Source organism: Pyxicephalus adspersus, chromosome 11 (genome assembly GCF_032062135.1).
Source record: "Pyxicephalus adspersus chromosome 11, UCB_Pads_2.0, whole genome shotgun sequence".
NCBI lineage: Eukaryota > Metazoa > Chordata > Amphibia > Anura > Pyxicephalidae > Pyxicephalus > Pyxicephalus adspersus.
The window spans coordinates 49,955,561-49,973,567 of record NC_092868.1 but is presented as its reverse complement, the minus strand read 5'-3'; the positions used below and the strand labels follow the sequence as shown (position 1 = coordinate 49,973,567).

The 18,007-nt window shown below is 39.5% G+C and overlaps 1 protein-coding gene across 4 annotated transcripts in view; it reads left to right on the top strand.

Moving 5' to 3' along the window:
* The window catches only part of PLEKHG5 (pleckstrin homology and RhoGEF domain containing G5), a 205,894-nt gene that overhangs the window by 102,974 nt on the left and 84,913 nt on the right, over positions 1–18,007 (top strand). For all 4 annotated transcript variants that reach the window (XM_072425728.1, XM_072425726.1, XM_072425727.1 and 1 more), the window contains one exon: positions 8,984–9,113. In XM_072425728.1, the coding sequence (XP_072281829.1) occupies positions 9,011–9,113 (103 nt within the window). In that variant the 5' untranslated portion in view covers positions 8,984–9,010. The remainder of the gene's footprint in view (positions 1–8,983; positions 9,114–18,007) is intronic.

Below are 18,007 nucleotides of genomic sequence, written 5' to 3'. Positions count from 1 at the left end.
GCATTTCTAAATATTTTAAAGCAGTACCCACTGCTGTTTTTTTTCTCTAAAACTTTCCTTAAGTTCAGTTTCAGTCTATTAAAGTACAGTTCTTCGTTAAAAGCTTTTTTTTTTCATGTTAAATCTCTTAGCTTTATGAACACACAAAATCAATTAAGCTTCTTACTTGTCTGCTTGCCTAAAGTTATAATGTCTGGTTTTGTAGCGTAATGGAATCTTGTGTCACTTGTGATGGGGACATTATGGACATTCTATCAATTATATATCGCAGAAGGCACCGGAGGTTTGCACAGAGTTTGCAAATCTCTCTAATTTAGTTTGCAGCAGCTAAAGTGCTTATTAAAGCTTGGAGATCAGTTACAAGGCAGCAGCTCCTCCCCAATTCATGACGTAGTAAACATTTCTGTCCTTTGTACAGTACATTAGATTATAGGGATGTCGAAGGGAGAGGATGTTTGATTTCTATCAGCGCTTCCAGGCTTTACTTTATTTATAATGTAACCACGTCTTGTACCTTCCCCCATTTACATGCTGTTTTCCGAAGAACACAGTAAGGCCACTGTTTTCATTAACAAGTACCACATGGCTGCACGTGGGCCGCCGGCTACTTTCATTCACTCATGAAAGAGTTTTGTGTTTCTGCTGTGTATATGGCTTGGAGCTACTTGTGGGGAAAACAAGACAAAGATGGCTGCCACATAACCATAGTCAAGAGCATGTGACTCCAAGGTTCTGTGTTGTGGTTCATGTCTATATCCAAAATTGAAGGGGTAATTCTTCCACCTCTGTGATCAGAACCTTTACTTGTGATACTCAAAATATATTCTCTTAAACAAATATTATTTTATCAAGCACAATAATGGGCTTTGCATTAAGGCAACCCGTTTACTTTGGTTAGCCTCTCCAACACTACCCAATGCAGGTTAAATGCACCTTCACCTTCTTTTGCAAACTGAGTGTTACAGCATTAGGTATGTTTGTAGGAGTGTCATTCAAAATGTATTAGATCAGATCCAAACCCAGCCTCTAAAATATCACGTACAGTTCTTTTAAACTTGCAAACTGCACCAAAGGTCAACACGTTATTCTACAGGGGGTAAAGCTGGCCACCTAAAAGGGCCATGTTGTTTCCAGGAACTGTACAACAACCCAACTACAGAGCAAATGTAACTACATGCACAAAATGTTACCCAACTGCTCCCATTAGGCTGATTTGGAGTGAATGGGGGGACAGTTGAGTGTATGGTAAATCATTGCAGTTTACTACAGGTCTGAAAGCCATAAGATTTTACATCCTTACATAAACATATAAAAGTTTAATGCCCCAGACCATGTTGTTTATGCATTTTTAAAGAGTCAAATGCAGTATTAGCACCTTAATTTGCAATTAGAACCTGTGACAACCACCAGTTCTTGTATGGTGCTTTATCTGATGGTGGCCATTATCCAATGAGCCATTCAAAAACCATTCACCATTTTTTCCAATTATGTGATCACTATGAGTTTGTAGGCAAAACACAAGCTTGTTTTAAAAAAACATTGATATATATGGGTAAGGAAATTACCTATATACTTTTAGTTAGGTTAACCAACACATGTGGACTAAGTGACCATTCAAACCTTGCTATTGAATGTGTTGCTGCAGGCAACTACTACTATTGGAGGTTGAGGTTTTTGGCAAAGGTGTCACAACATAAAGAGCTTGATTTAATAAAGCTCCTTAAGACTGGGGAAGATATATTTTTATGGGGGACCTGGATGAGCCAGAATTTCTGAAAAATAATTTGCTAATAGTTGGCAACATTTTTTAATCTCGGACCAGATCCATTTAAGGTTTGCTGGATCAACTATGTAGTCTTTTCTTCTCCAGTCTTTAGCAAAGGAAGCCCAAAGTGTTGGATATCTGTGTTCTCCTCTACATGCCATGGTTCTCTCCTCCGAAACTCGGGACTCAGAAGTAGTGCTTCCAGTTCTGAGTACAGTTACACAGGGAAATAAAGGTAACTTACAGTCCTCCAATTGGCTCCCCTTTGCATCCATTCTATGTGTCTTTATTCCAATCTGATGACATCTCAGTTTGTCTTCACCTTTGTGGTGGGCATATTCCAAATCTCACTGTACTGACATGGCACCACTATCTGCATCATTCTTCATATGAAGCCAAGGCTGGAACGCCCCTTAGAAGCTCTGGGTTTGCAAGAACTGGTTTGATTGACAGTGGGTGTACTTCATATTTCAAGAGGGCCAACACTGGATTGGTGAGCTGGTTATTCTTCATGGGATAGCTTTAAAGATTGGATAACTATAGAAGCCAAAACTTTGATTTTTTACCAAGCTGAAGTTAAGAAACCCATTACCTAGGTACCCTTAAAAAGTTTTTATTATTTTTAATACATAGTACATACTTATTCCTTATTAAATATCAGTCTGCAGTTCAGTGTCAACATTTTAAAGCCTCATTGCAAGCGGTCGTTGTCCCCTGAGCCAGACATGTACCAGGTATGTTCTGCAGTATTCTGAGTTGTTTAAAATTAGGTAATCGATGTGGAATTCCGTCAGCACCATAAACCTCCTCACATGAGGGCCTATTAAATGGTTGAGTAATCTTACTTTACGGCAAAAACACTGAATGCGCTACAGAGTGCCGGCCCTTTAAATTTATGTCCTACTCGTAATGAGGTATTGTAACAGAAACTGCAGCTCTGAGGTGTAAAACAAACGACTGTAAATCGAGGCAGGCCGTCAATAAAAGGAAATGAACTGGCTCCGTTGTATTGTTTTAAAAAGGGACCTTCTAGCATGCTGTGTATGTATAACATACCTACCCATAAATTAAACTGCCATTCTACTTTAGATGTTCATACAGAATACAGGACCCGGTATTAGTTAGAAACATTGAGCTAACCTTTTTAAAGCACACTTTTTGGTCAATTAACATGAACATTGAACAATGAACATTTTTGGTTTGTTGAAATCAAATTGGTATTCAACAAACATTATAGGATGCAGCCTAATATTCTGGGCTTTCCAAGGAGCCTGCCCAATACAGCCTGCATGCTTACAAACCTTCTGTGAGTTACTGAGTAATTACATTTTTACAATCTGCATTGATTAGAAATAGCTAATCCCCGCTATACTCATCTGTCCCCATTCTATGGCAGGGCACCGCCATCTTCTTCAATTGGCTTCCAGTTTTGGAGGAATACTCTTCGTTTTTTACCTTCTTTCCTCCACACCTGTTCTCTTTTAGACCTGTTCTATGGACCTACCTAAATAAAAGTCTGATTTACCTGTAATAATCTGTTTTATTGCTAAATTATTGAGTTGATCCGCTCTGAAAGAGCTCCACTATCCTGCAACCCAGCTGGCCTCTTTTTGCTTGATTGCATTATTATTTGCTTGATTGCATTATTTCTCCAAGTGATAAAAATATAACTCATGCTCCTAAATTAGATCTTAATATACAATGGCTTCTAAACAATCTTTTAAAATGAACACCAATTAATAGCACATTGCTGGCACAGAGCACAGCACTGCTTTCCACGGTTATTTATGGTTCTAGGGAAAATATCTGCTTTTATGATTTATTTTTAATGCTCGGCACAAAGAGGTATAAAATGTGACTTTCTGCTGGCATTACATCACCCATTGTTTGCCCACTAAATAGGAGAATATTTTTATCTTGGCCCTATGGCTGTTATCAGTTAACCTTTAGCTATTGTACTCTATTAAGAATGGTGTGAATGTTAGCTTGCATGTGACCATAGAATACAATAGGTTTTCTTTCACTTCTTAAAAAGGGGTAAAACATGGAGCCCATGGTGGGATAGGTTACCCATTTTTTGGTTTTCATTATTGGGGGCTCCTAAGAGCAGTATTATTCATGTTTACTATGGAGTTGTTCATTATTCTTCTTTGGAACTTTTGGGTTCTATTTATAAAACAGGGAATCTGGCATTCCCTCGCATATTCCGTGGTGGGAATCAATTACTGACATTGAAACACATGTACCTGGAGGATTCCCACAAAGAAATCTCTTAGGGAATGTCTGATTCCTTGTTTCATAAATAGAGCCCTTTGATTGATTGGTTCCTTTTTGGTCATTCATACCAAACACCAATTCAAAAACTTCAACCGTGACTTCTGTTTCTAGTGACCAAACTGGAAGATCTTGTGAACACACACCAACACTGCTAAAAGCCTGGCAGAGGTTCCAGATTAGTCTTTTTCAACCTTTTTTTGAGGAATCCTTAAAATAATTTTCAGGTCTCTGTAAACCTCAGCTAAAAAAAATTGATTGTGGGGCATTGGTCAGAATGCTACCCTTACAGACAGTAAAAAGATAATTAATGTAATGCAAGTGGCTCTGCTATTGGGAAATTCCCCTTATATTAATGGTCAGTGTAAACAATGACCCATTCTGATGGTGGTTAGATTGCTACCCTTCCCTTATAGACAAATGAAAAGATCATCAGTGTCATTCATGTGGCCCTGCCAAGTGGCTTTTAATCTGGAGTTACTTAGACACTGCATCAGAAAGAAGGACAGGCAGTGACCCTTTGCAATCTCTAAAAGAACCTTGGGTTCCATGGGACCCTGGATGAGAATCTATTATGGCTTATTCCAAACAACAGAAACAATATAGCTGGAGCATCAACATCTGCAAAGATAGACTAAAGAACTTTTTTATGTTTTATTGATTTCCTTTTTTTGATGGGACAATATGGCTTCCAATATGCTAGAAACAAAAGTCAATATTTTAGCATAGAGTCCAATGAAGAACCAAAACCCTATGTAAGGCTTTTCTTTATATACAGCTATGTATAAAGTGGCGTATCACTGTCCCGTGTTCTGTACATGAACAGAAACCGTTTTATATTTAGACTAGAAAGGGGTGACCGCAACATGTGTCCTTTGTAATTTAGGAGTAAGGAAAATTGGTTTCATGGTTGTCCTTTTCATAGAGAAGAACAGCCTGCCTCAGCAAACTGTATTTTAAGAACCTAGAGGACATTGCAGGTTTCATTGCGCAAGACCTTTAAAAACATCCAGTAAAAGACTATGATTCACAAACACTTAGTTTTCCTTCATGCAGGTCTTTAAAGACAAGCTGTACTGAGGAAATAACAGGGATGTCCATTGAAAACATTTTTTGCAAATTCAAGACTGCCATGGTGCTCCAAGGTTCCGATATAATTTGAGTTTGTATCCAGGATTATCAAGCACCAAGAAAAATCAGAGTCCAGTCAGATTTCTGGATCTAAATATTCACAATACATGTTTTTCATATACTCCATTTTTTTAAATAGGCTCCTTCATCTGCATCCGTGTCATGGCACTGACTGCCTATGTGGCCTACCATCGGCACTGTCATATCAGAAAAGGGACCACAAGTCACATGGTTGTCCATCCATAAAGGTTCTGGGTGTTTCTGATGATAAAAGTGGTAAGGGAGTGAAGTATAGGAAAGTTTAGCTGAAGAAAAGGGATTTAAGTGAACCTGTTGCTTTTCCCTAAATGGGGCAAAGTGACGCTACAACCCTTCATGGGTGTACTTCTAAAGAGCTAATTAGTTTGATCAGAGCTTCTGATCAGACGTCTGCAACAACAAAGCTTTCCAACATTGCCAAAGTTGCCCAATCCAAACATGGGTGGTTTCAAACAAGGGCTGACCCACTCCCTATCCATCTTTCCCCTTATATAATTTAAATTAAACTTCATAGTGGCTCAGAGATTAGCACTCTGGCCTTTGCAGTGCTAGGTCCCAGGTTTGAGTCCCAGCCAGGACACTATCTGCATGAAGTTTGTATGTTCTCCCTTTGTTTCCTCCAGGCACTACGGTTTCCTCCCACTTTCCAAAAACATGTGGATAGGTTAATTGGCTTCCTCCAAAATGTCCTTAGACTGTAATAAAGCTATATGATTGAGGCGAGGACCTTAGACTGTGAGCCCCTTTGAGGGACAGTTGAGGAGATAATTATGGACTTTGTAAAGCGCTGTGTAATATGTTCGCGCTATAAAAATACAAGTTAATAATATTAAACTGTGCTCCAAGTACTAGTATGCAGTGTAGCCACCCTGTGTACATTCCTCTTTAGCTGGCCATTAAACTTCATATCAGATCTATAAATGCTTCCTGCTGACCAAACAGGCAGCCCAATGGCCAAGTAAAGGAGTTGCACATATGCTGACAACATTGTTGGATGGCTGGCACAGTGCTGTTATTCTTCAACGGGTATTGCTGACCAATAACTGGTTCACTTATAAACACTCCATACAACAAGCAATTATTTCATACATATTAAAAAATGATTTTGGGTTTACATCTTTAAGGACACTGCACTTCTAAGAGTTATTCAAGTGATAAAACGAGATGTTTTTTAACGTGACATTCCTGCTTTGTGATAACAGATTAAAATGGAGTCGGTTTAACGTCTTTTTCTCCTCCGCTGGCCTCAAATTGATCTTTTCTGCTGTCTGACCTTTGAGAACATGAATAGGTTCCACTGAGAGGCTCATCAAGTGTCATTGGTGACCTTTGCATGTCTACAGAACATTATTCAGTTAATACTGCTCCTCCTAAAAGTTTAATCAGTTACAAATTCGATATTTGCGCTACAAAAATGTTGAAAGATGACATATTAAAAGGATATTCTACCCAAAATTAGGATTTCATTTTAGGTGCTGAGGTGGTAGGTGCTGATGTAGTGTTTCCCAAGCAGCTTTCAGTGGAGCACTAGGGTTCCTCCAGAGCATCCTATCTCAACCTTTTTTATCATGGGGGAACCCTTGAAATAACTTTCAGGTCTTCAGGGAACCCCAGTTATAATTGCTATATCCAGAGCTCACAATATAATAGCCTGGTGAAACCCCCAACATCCTCTTGAGCAGTGTTCCCCAACCAAGAGTTCTTCCAGAGATTGCTAGGGGTTCCTCAAACCATGACCACCATGCTAATATACCATGGATTGGGCATATCATAAATCTTGGCTGGGGGGTCCCTGAGATCTGTAAGTTATTTAAAAGGTTCCTCTATGTTAAAAAAAGGTTGAGAACAGTTGTGCTAGAGGGTAAACCCCCTGACAGTTTTTTTTTCTTTATTGAGGTCTTTATTAGTGGGAATTCTTGGTGCTTCAGGGCCATTACACATGCTGTTACCACAATAAGGGGTTCCCAGATAGTCAGGAATTCCAGTACAGAGACCTCACAGTTTGACTGCAGAAGATAGCCTGGAAATCACAACTAGAAACTTCAAGCACACTAAATCTTTAGCACGATCAACAATTTTTTTTTGTTGTACTTGCAAAAAATGTAGTAAGCTTCAAAAAATAAAACAAATCCAGCTTACCAGGCCTTTGATGTGGTGACTGCAATATATAACATTTTAATTCTTGATATCCTTTTACCCATCAAACTCATGACTCTGTTTTACAGCATCAGTACCCAACCCAAGCTGCACCTATAGCTTATTCTGCAGGATTTTTGTGCTGTTTTGACACTTTATGGGTGCAGCAGAGTATAAACTGGCAGAGGATTTTGGAATATTCCACATTCTTCCTGGCCACAAACATACCACATTTCATTTCATTGTCAATGTTTCAACAGATTTAATAGATAAAGGAAATCTAGCAAATCACAAAAATTCACAATTACCTCTAAGCCCGCAGATCTGTTGATCTATCCGGAAGTTTCCTCGATTGGGTCCCAAGTTGTTCCGATATCCTCCTTCGGTGCTGCCATCTTTTTTTTTACCTTCTTCTTCATACGCCACTTGATCCCACATTGCCCAGGCGCCAGATCGGGTGACGTAGATAGGGGAAAAAAAGAGTGCACATGCGTTAGATTGGCATCCCCCCCCCCCTATAAAATAAAAGTCTCCCTCTGCGCATACCCAAGATCGGGCATGCGCAAAAGGAGCAGCTAGCGTGATGTAGGTATCCTGGGAGGCTCTGCACACCCATGCTGTCTTGATCACCGCAGGGGAGGCACTGCACACATTAGAAGTATGGGCAATGTTCCTGTGTATGATCCTGACGTATTTATTAAAATCACTTTGGAGCTAATTTACTAAAGGAAGACAGGCTGTTCACTTACTAAGGTGCATTATTACCTTACAGGGATAATTCACTTAGCTTAGTGAATGTGGGATGGATTCACTGTGCAAAGAGTACCCAATCATGTGTAAAGAAATCAGGAATTTTCCATTCACATGATTGAATGGTAAAAGTCAGCAGAGCTTCGTGTTATTTATATGCTAAGGCTAGGTTCACACTAGTGGCAAGGTTTCAGCGCCTTTACAGCTTACTCATTCCAGGAAATTGCCGCCTCTCAGGAAATGCCGCATGGTAGCATCTCCCTGTGACAGTTCCATGGGGAATGAATGGGGGCCGCAGTGAGCTGTATTATTATAGTGCACAACCCCGAAAAGCTCTAGGTGGTTGGTGGACCCTGTATTGTGACCAAACTCATCAGTAACTACCCAAAAACAGCTGGGTGGTTGCTGAAACATACCAGGTGGTGTGCCCGGCAAAAGAGGGCTGGGAAGAACTGTAGTAATTCTCACCACCACCAGCTGTCAAATCTGTAGATACCGGTTGTATAAGAACCATTGCGCTGTGAGTGACCAGGCACCCGTTTGAGATCGCATGGTCCTAAAGCAGGTCTAAACCTGCCCTAAGTAAAATATCCCTTGCATGAGGATAGTTCATTTTGCTTTGTGAACTCTCTATATTCCTTTAGTAAATCAACCCCATGGCTACAGCTTATTAAAGCCAAATTCTCAGGCTGTTATCTAATTAGTGAACTGTTTTGTGTCCAGAGGCTATTTTGTAAGTTGTGTTTTATAACCACTTTATGTAACGTTGATGCATTTCATAACCCTGACCAGTAAAAGGTCAGTAAAGATACAAGCTCAGTAAGCACTGGATGGCTGTTGGGGAATCCTGTACATTTTATTTTAATATGCTATATGTTTGTGTCACAGGTATGTCACCACGCTGATTGCCAACAAATGAACCAAAAAAATCCTTTGAACCTGTGTGAGTCATGTGACATCAAGTTCCACAGCGCCATGCACTTTGATCGACACATACGCTTCGACCTGCCCCCTCAAGGTAAGAAAATCTATTGTCTATTGGAGAAATATCTATGGGACCTGATGGTGAAATCTGGAGGTGGATGAAATGGGGAAATTAAATTAATTGAAGACAGAAACCATGATCCATGTGCAAGGTATTAAACCCCACTGATCCTGCTCCATGTGATTCTATATTACATATATAGAAAGGAATTGCAGATGAGTTCACTTAAATCATGTGACAATGAATCCAATGAAAAACAAACATGAAGTTTGATTTCATATAAGTTAATAAAACTCCATTTAGAACAGAATTAAGCAAACCAGAATTTTGCTTTAGGTAAGCCAATTTTTTTTTTTTTTTTTGGTAGTTTTACTCTAATCTGCTGAAAATAGCCTGGTCTGCTAATGATCTAATACAGTGTGTGATATTAATTTTTTTCCCTGAAAACAAAGCCAGCTTTTTAATCAAAGGTGAATTGTCTCTCCACCACACCTCACATTAAAATTCAATCTTGTGTTACATCAGATTGCTGTTTTTTTGTTTTTGTTTTTTGTTTTTATAATTAAAGCTGAACTCTGGGGTAAGCCAACACCATCTAAATACACAAGACTTGTAAATTCTTACTTTGATTAGATCTGTTCTGTAATCCTGCACAAAAAAACCCCAAAACTTATCATACAGACTCGACTATAAACAGATCCGAATATAAACCTGTTTATTTTTTCCAAACTTTTTACAAGGTAAAGTATTTTATTTTTATTTTTTTATTTTTGAGTTTGTTATGATGGGCTACTTGCACCTAAATGATTCTTTGTGCATCATTGTTGGCTACAACATGGTAAAGTGTGTGACAAACAGCTTGGCTTGGCTAGCTCTGATCTGTCAAACCAAAGACAAATGCAATTCCAGGGCATACCAGCTATGACCCGAGTATAACTGAGATTCCTTTTTTGATGGTTTTTTAAGGTCAAAAAATGTTGCATTATACTCAAGTATATGTGGTTTGTAATTTGTCTATTTCCAGCCACTGCTGCTTTCTTTATTTATAAATATATATATATATATATATATATATATATATTATTAATAAACAGGATTTATATGGTGCCAACATATTACGCAGTGATGTACATTAAATATATATATATATATATATATATATATATATACATACATATATATTGGTAGAGCGGGGGCCCTGTGAACTTTATATTGTCGCATCTGCTAAAACTGTTACTGCTATGGAAAGTGATAGAAGGTCACTTTACTGAGTTACAAGGTTTTAATCATTCCCCATTTTTACCAAAATGAAATGGTTGCACATGTACTTGAACCCCTCCCATTCTAAGCAGCCCCCCCCCCCCCCTATTCCAAACACCCCCATCCCCAGTGCCATATACTTTTTCTATAACTTCCCTGCCTACCCTTTTATCTGGTATTTCTAGGTATGGCAGAACATGTGACTAAAGCTGCGTACACACTGCCAATTTTTGTCGTTGGAAAGGATCTTTCACGATCCTTTCCAACGACAAGGGAGTGCACGATGCATGAACGGTGCTGTTCATGCTCTATGGAGAGGGGAGGGGGAGAGCGACGGAGCGGCACCCTGCTGCGTGCTCTCCCCTTCACTTTCATTACAATCGGCTGTCGTCCATCGTCCGTGGATCCGGCAGGTCAGTCGTCCGGACGATGGACGACACCGACTGTACACACGGCAGATTTTCGCCCGATAATTGGCCGATGCCGATTATCGGGCGATAAAAATCTGACGTGTGTACGTAGCTTTATGCTTATTGCCAGGGCTGGGCAATTACCTTACAACTAGCACTGCCATTCCATTGATTTGTGTAAGCTATCTTTTGGGCATGCAGCAAGTATTTACCTACTCTGGGCAGTTAAATGAATCGACAACAAAGTAAGAAAAAGGTGAGTGTGTCCTATTGGTAGGCCCCCTTATGACCTATGCGTTTTGGTATAATGTAAAACGTACGGTAACAATTTAATGCATGGCAACTAGTGTGCTGCAACCGGCCACAAGGGTCGGTTGCAGCACACTAGTTGCAAAGTTGCAAAGCCCATGTTCTTTTTAGTTGTTGGCACATTTCAAATTCAAAGGTGAATGTTCACCTTGACGCTGCCCAAAGTCCCCCTTTGCAAGCACATACTTCTGGTTGTTGTATATGTCCATGATGCCACTCAGTATTTTGCGTTTAAAGATGGCATTTGTTTTTTCCATGGACCCATGTCTTCCTGTAGCTCCCGGTCACTGGGTGTACGTCTTCAGAAGCAGCAGGGAATAGTGCCAAGTCACAGGGGTCACAAATAAAAGATGCAGGGCTTGTAATTACAAGGTGATTGGTTTTAAAATTACAGAGGAGCCTCTGGGACACATTGTGTGTTGGCAAGCGTCCGCACTATCTTTATAAGGCTGGCTGAAGAGGAATCTTTCAAAAAGCTGAAGCACATCTGTGGAGGGCATAGATGCCACGTGGCAGGTTCTGGCTGTCCGGGTGGCAAAGTGTACCTGTCACATGTTTACATATAGGCTTTTCACTGGTTTTGTATTTATGTTTTGCTGCAAAGTTTTTGCCATAGACATGTCCCAGCTGTCCTTTGATATGGCATAACTTGAACACACCTCAGTACTGCATGAGGTATCTCATCTTGTTACTACATTACCATGCCTTGTTCTGCATTGTTCCTATATGGAGGTGCCATCTTAGTTGAAACAAGGCTTTTTTTGTTCTCAGAGCTTCAGACTTAGGCTAGGTACACACGTGCAATAATTATCGTTTAAAACCGAACGATCAACGATTATTCCCGAATATTTCGAACAATTGTATTGTGCACAATTCTGTACATGCTGTAACAATACAATCGTTCAAATATAATCCACCAATAATGTACACACCAGGTACAATCGTTTGTGACACGTACAGAAGAAAGTGTATCATATAACAAACCATGATCACTAAACAACCGTGCACACAATAGATTACAAACGATTATCGCCCAATCAGATCTTCTGGGGCAGACGTTCATTTCCAGAGAGGTTCCTCATTATTCGGCGTCATTGACCAGTTTTTGTGCATTTTTTTTGTTAACAATTATCGAACAATCTGTCCTGGATCGTTCGTTTCCAACGACAATTGTTGCACGTGTTTACACAGCCATAGAAAAGAGTGGAAAGAACAATAATAAGATCACCAAATCTCTCTCCAACAATCAGCAATCAGAGGCAGCAATACTTTGGACCTTACACTGCAGAAATACAGCTATGAGCCTATAACCACAGGAGTGTCTAGACACCTCATATACCAGTCAGTGCACTGCTATTGGTCAGAGAAACCTTACAAAGTTTTTATAGTACATAGAAACAATTACCATTTTATGATTGTCCTTGAAACATAGCAAAATCCTCACTTTTTTGAGCCCGGGTCCACTTCAAATCCTGGTTCCTGGTTAGTTCTACTTTAAGACATATGTTCCATATCATATTTCTTTTTTGAGAGGTTGTTGTGTTGTAATTATTTTTTCTGCATGGTTTGCCTGTCTGTGTTGGAATATGGGATTGTGGTTAAGTGTGTCTGTGCTTGTTTTTGGGTGTGTTCTGGATGTCTCCAGGGCTGACGAGGGTCCCAAGCTCTCAGCAGACCTGCCCAGTAATTAGGAGCCAGCACACAGCTGTATGCAAAGGACGAGCCTATTCCAGGTGTTTCCATAGGGTGCAGGAAAAAAAAATCTGCCTGGCATTTCTGAGTTTTAAATGTATATGTAGGGTTGGGAAAATTTGTTCCTGGAAAAGTCTTTTAGGTTTTACTGTTAAGATTCTGGTTTGGGACAGTGCTGCAGTTTAAATACAAGGTTCCTGTATGACGTCCTAAATCTAGGTGCTCAAGCATCACAGAGACAAAAAACGTTTTTTCCTCCTGACTAACTCAAATTCTCCTTCATTTGTGTCTCACGCGATCCCTCTCCCAGGCACTGCAGAGTACAGTGGGGGGGGGAGTGCCGTCATCCCAAAAAGCAGTGGGTGTGCTTTGGGTGTGGCCAGGTGCTGATTGACAATCGACAGGCTTGCAAATGAGCTGTTACAATGTTGATAGCCACGCCTCTCTCAACATTGGTAAAACAGAGTAGTTAAACCAAGTACAGCCTTCTTGAGAGTTACAACTCTGCTCCGAATCCAAAAGTGGTGCAGGATTTTTGCTACTCCATCACAGAAAGTTTTATTTTGCCGACTTATGACATGACTGACAGCTTCCAATTCAAAATGCTGTTCTGCTGGGTGGGGGCGTGTTTATAAGCACTTTACAACAATGCTATTCTGTTGGGAGGGGGTGGAGTTACAAGCGTGTCAATAACAATGCTACTGGGCAGGGGCGGAGTTACTCAGTTAGTATTAACCTGTAATATGGCTGACTACTGGCACACTGTGCTTCAGCATGATGATACTTCTAAACCACATCCTACAGGCACAAACTAACCCCGCCAGTTTGGGTGCTTCAAATATTTTTTTAGGCCATGAAAGCCATAATTTTACTTTTGGGTCAAATTTTTTCTTTTTTTACTAAAGTCATATTTTGCACATGGCTGCAAATGGTTGCATGCAGCTCTGGCAGATTGACAAGTTGCCTTTGGCTATGTGGTTGCTATTTGATGCCCAGTTTCAGCTGCAGCAGTTGGCTGTGTGGCCAGAAGTGGCCAACTCTGCTGTTTTGTGGGTGTGGAAGAGCCCCAAAGCTCCTGCAATGCAGGAGAGAGCTGAGATCACTGCTGGGGGGAAATGCTTTGCAGAGAAAGTGTCATATGTGCAAATATGCTATATACCTATATACCAATAAAGGGATATTGTGCTAAAAAACACTTGTAGTGGGAGAGTAAGTCACAGATCCTGACGCGTTTTGCCCTAATATATACAGATAAAATATTTTTAAAAAACAGATATGAATTGAAAAACCACAATGATCTAATCAAGATTTTCACTAGAGAGAGAGAGAGAGAAAAGAATAAATAAATATATATATATATATATATATATATATATATATATATATGCTGCAGGACTATAGGACTACATTATACTGGGTGTCAGAAAGGTGCAACCAAGTGCTGGAAGGGAATAGGTTTTAGGGTTTGTCATCCCCTAGTCAAATTAGCCAGTTAACACTTTCGGTAAAGAGAAGACCCATTGCAATTAAAAAGTTTTCTTTTATTGCTGTTTAACTTCAAAATTCAGGCAACATTGGGTCACATTGTTTTTAGTTGCAACATTGCCGCTCAGTTGCTCAGTCAGAGTTTACCCACAGTGATAGTATGCTATGGCAGGCCCCAGCGGTTGGATGCCAACTTGCTGGAACTGTGGGTTATCACACAGCAGGCACATTGATGACAGTAGGCCTTAGTTTATTGCAAGTAATTACCAGTAATAACAATATTGCAGCTTGCAGAGGGATTTCTTATGTTTAGGTTGCCGACATGTACTGTATTACCGATTTTTTAAAGTGTCAGTGACACTTATCCTTACACTTTTTTTTTTACAGGATATTGTTTGCAATATACATCTGTATACAATATATATATATGGCTAATTCTGTTCACAGGCTATACTACACACATCCTTTATCATTTACGTTTACTTTTTATATCACATAGGATGATAAATAGCTATTAGTTATATAAAATAGCTATATAAAATGTGATTCAAAATATCACTAATCCTATACATCTCTATACACTTCAACAATAGATTTTGATACACATAATGTTTGCTGATTACATTTTTTATGTTTTTTGTTACTTTGTGTTACCATCTAAAAAAGCATATTTGTTAATATGTTCAATTTACATATATGTTCAGATTATGTACTCAGTTTATAATTTAAGCTAGACCATAAAGTCTCGATTGTATACTCCTGAAGAAGCCCAAGCGGGTGAAATGCATCGGGTCTAGAGGCATTACATAATCACGGCATTATCCTTTATTATGGTGGCTACGTGCATGTAAACCCTGCCACACCTGATTAGGCAGATCTATGTAAAGTTCATTAGTCAAATAACACCCTGATGAAGTAATCAGGGCTTAACCACATAAATTGTATTCTGTTTTTGTTTTTGTTTACCATGACACTGTACCTATTATTGTTTGTGTTCTCTTTTAAGTTCTCTTTGAACACACACACACACACACACACACACATATATATATATATATATATATATATATTTATTTGAACACCTCTTTTTTGATTTTCTATTTCCTTCCTTTCCTATATTTCTCTCTATACAACTCACTGTTACCAAGTGAGTGATATGTGGCTGCAATGACATTACAGGATTTGATTTGTTGTACCATTAACCACAGTGGATTATTGTGTAGCACATAATGGGTTGCCTGGACTGTTAGCACTTTAGTTGCACAATTCCGACTAATTTTTATTGAGGTTTGGCCTGCTAGATGGGGTAGGCCTGGGATAAGGAGGGAAGGGGACACCATTTGTGCAGACTGTGCTATTTACAAAAGATTTAGATGAGACTCTGTAACCAACCCTTGTCCCCTAGAAATGTCAAATGCTTATGTTGAGGGAAGGTTAGAAACGGGGTATCTTTAATGATGCTCTCTCTGTAATTTTCAAGTAGTGATGGACAGAATGTAACTACTTCTTTGGCTATCAGTATTGAGCTAATTCTTGCTCCAATTGTGTACCTCAAGACAGTTTCTGGAGTCTAGGAACTCCTAAGGTAGGACTCAAATTTTACAGAACACACAAAAAACACATGTCCAGTACTTTAAAGAATAAAATGCTCAGCATCAGTCTAGTTATATCCAACAAAGAAGTTTGATCATTTAAGATGTTTCACCTTCTGGTTTGAATGGTGGCCAGGAGTTCACGCTGTACTGGCCGCCACGTTAGGCTGGGCTTTGAGTGCAACTGCACTGAACATCAATCAAGTATCCTAACTTGTGTGGAATTTAGTAAACCAATAAGCACCACCAACCACCACCATTAAAAGACAAATGGATGGACCCATGACATCCCTGGAAAGGTCCCTCGAAAAAAAGAGTAATAAACCCTTTTAAAGGATATAGTTGAGAACCATTTGAAAAACTGTTACTAGTAACTACATTAACTTACTTGGGTATAGAAGACAAATGTGAGAATTACAATAGTTTATCCTTTTAACTACTATAATAGTAATAGCATACTTTTGAAATAAGGCAGAATTAGCACCTTCAATACTCTCCATCCCTCCAGTGGTGGCTTCAAGCTCTCTGCCCAACCCTGGCTGCTTCTTTTTGAGTTCTTCTTGGTTTGGAGTCTTCAGCCATCTTTATTGACCTAACCAGAGTGATGTAATTTCATTGACCCTCAGCACCATGCAGTACAATTTGAGAGGAAAAGGGTGAGAACCCTTTATTGCAGAAGAGACAGAGGAAAACAAAACCTTCTTACTTGCAATGTTTTTTTTAAGTTTAAAACAAAGTTCTATAGTAAAGCCTAGCATAGTTTTTTTTATTTTGGATAGAGTAGGGAGTAGAAACCCTTTAATTTTAGCCACTTGAGATATAGCTTCATCTACCATCCTTAAGACACAACAGGAAGAACGGGATATTTCCTCAAAGTTTGGAAAAGGCAGCTGTTACCAAAACAAGTGTCCCAACTGGACATTTCCCCCTCTTTTGCTGTTCTGGTGACATATCAAAATTTCTGGTCACTTTAAGTCCCTATGGCAAAGGCCAACAGTAGTGCTAAAACAACGTAATTTAGCACCAAAAGCTAAAAGCCCAAAGTGCACTCACTGTGCCCAAAAGTTGTAAACTACCCAAGAGGTCTAGCTACACTTTGAATCCATGTACCTAGGCTACAGATTGCCAAAAAGGTCATTGGTGTCACTGATATTGACCTGAGAGGCACAAATTGCACAAGGAAACCCCAGCAAATTATGGAGGAACACTGGTTGAGAAACACTGCTTTAAATGGAAAAGTTTGACCACACTATACCTTTAATCATATGAGTATCTCAAACCCAATCACGTGACTTGGACGGTGAGATAATCTCTGTAGCTGCGAGGCACGTCTTTACTCACAGCGTTTCATGCTTACTTACTGCCAAAGCACCGTAGCTGGCACCTGTACAGCCCAAATCCGTTACGCTTTGAGGGCAAATACGTGAGATTTGCTTGGACTTAATTCAAGGGTATTTCAAAATCTGTGCCTTCACTGAGGATTTATGCAAAGATTTAATGTGTTTATTGTCCTTTCCCGTCCAGACATTCTCACAAGGCTGTATTGCTCTAAATTTAGAGTAATCTGCGGAGTCGGTTTTGTATAGTTTGAATAAGAATTGCTCTCTCGACCTTTTTTGAATACTGTTTTCCTGTCTTGGTGTGCAAAGTCTGCATTTCCGTGGTATACTTATTGAAAATATAAAAGTGCTATAATAAGCACTAAATCAAAAAAAAAAAAAGCTTTGCTTAAGGGGAACTTACTGTTTTAGGCTTTTTTCAGATGTGCAGTCTGAAAACTGTGTAGTTTGCCTCCACCAGGCACATAGCAATCTGGCCAGTACATTTGCATGCATTGCCCTAGCACAGTGTTTCTCCATCTTTTTACCATGGTGGAACCCTTGAAATAACTTTCCGTTCATTAGGGTATGCCCTGCTATAATTACTATATCCACAGCTAACTGTATATTAATGTAGTGGTCAGTGAGAAGAATGCCTTTTATATTGCTGGCCATTGGGAAGAATGTCACCCTTACTTATAGCGAAAAAGATCATTGGTGTCACTAAAACTGAACTGAGAGTCACAAATTACTGGAGGAGCCCTAGGGTTCCACAAAACCCTGGTTGAGAAACACTGCCCACCATTTGTGTTGGCACTTTGGTTCTTCCTTTTGAGGAGAGAAAGGGACCATGCAATCAG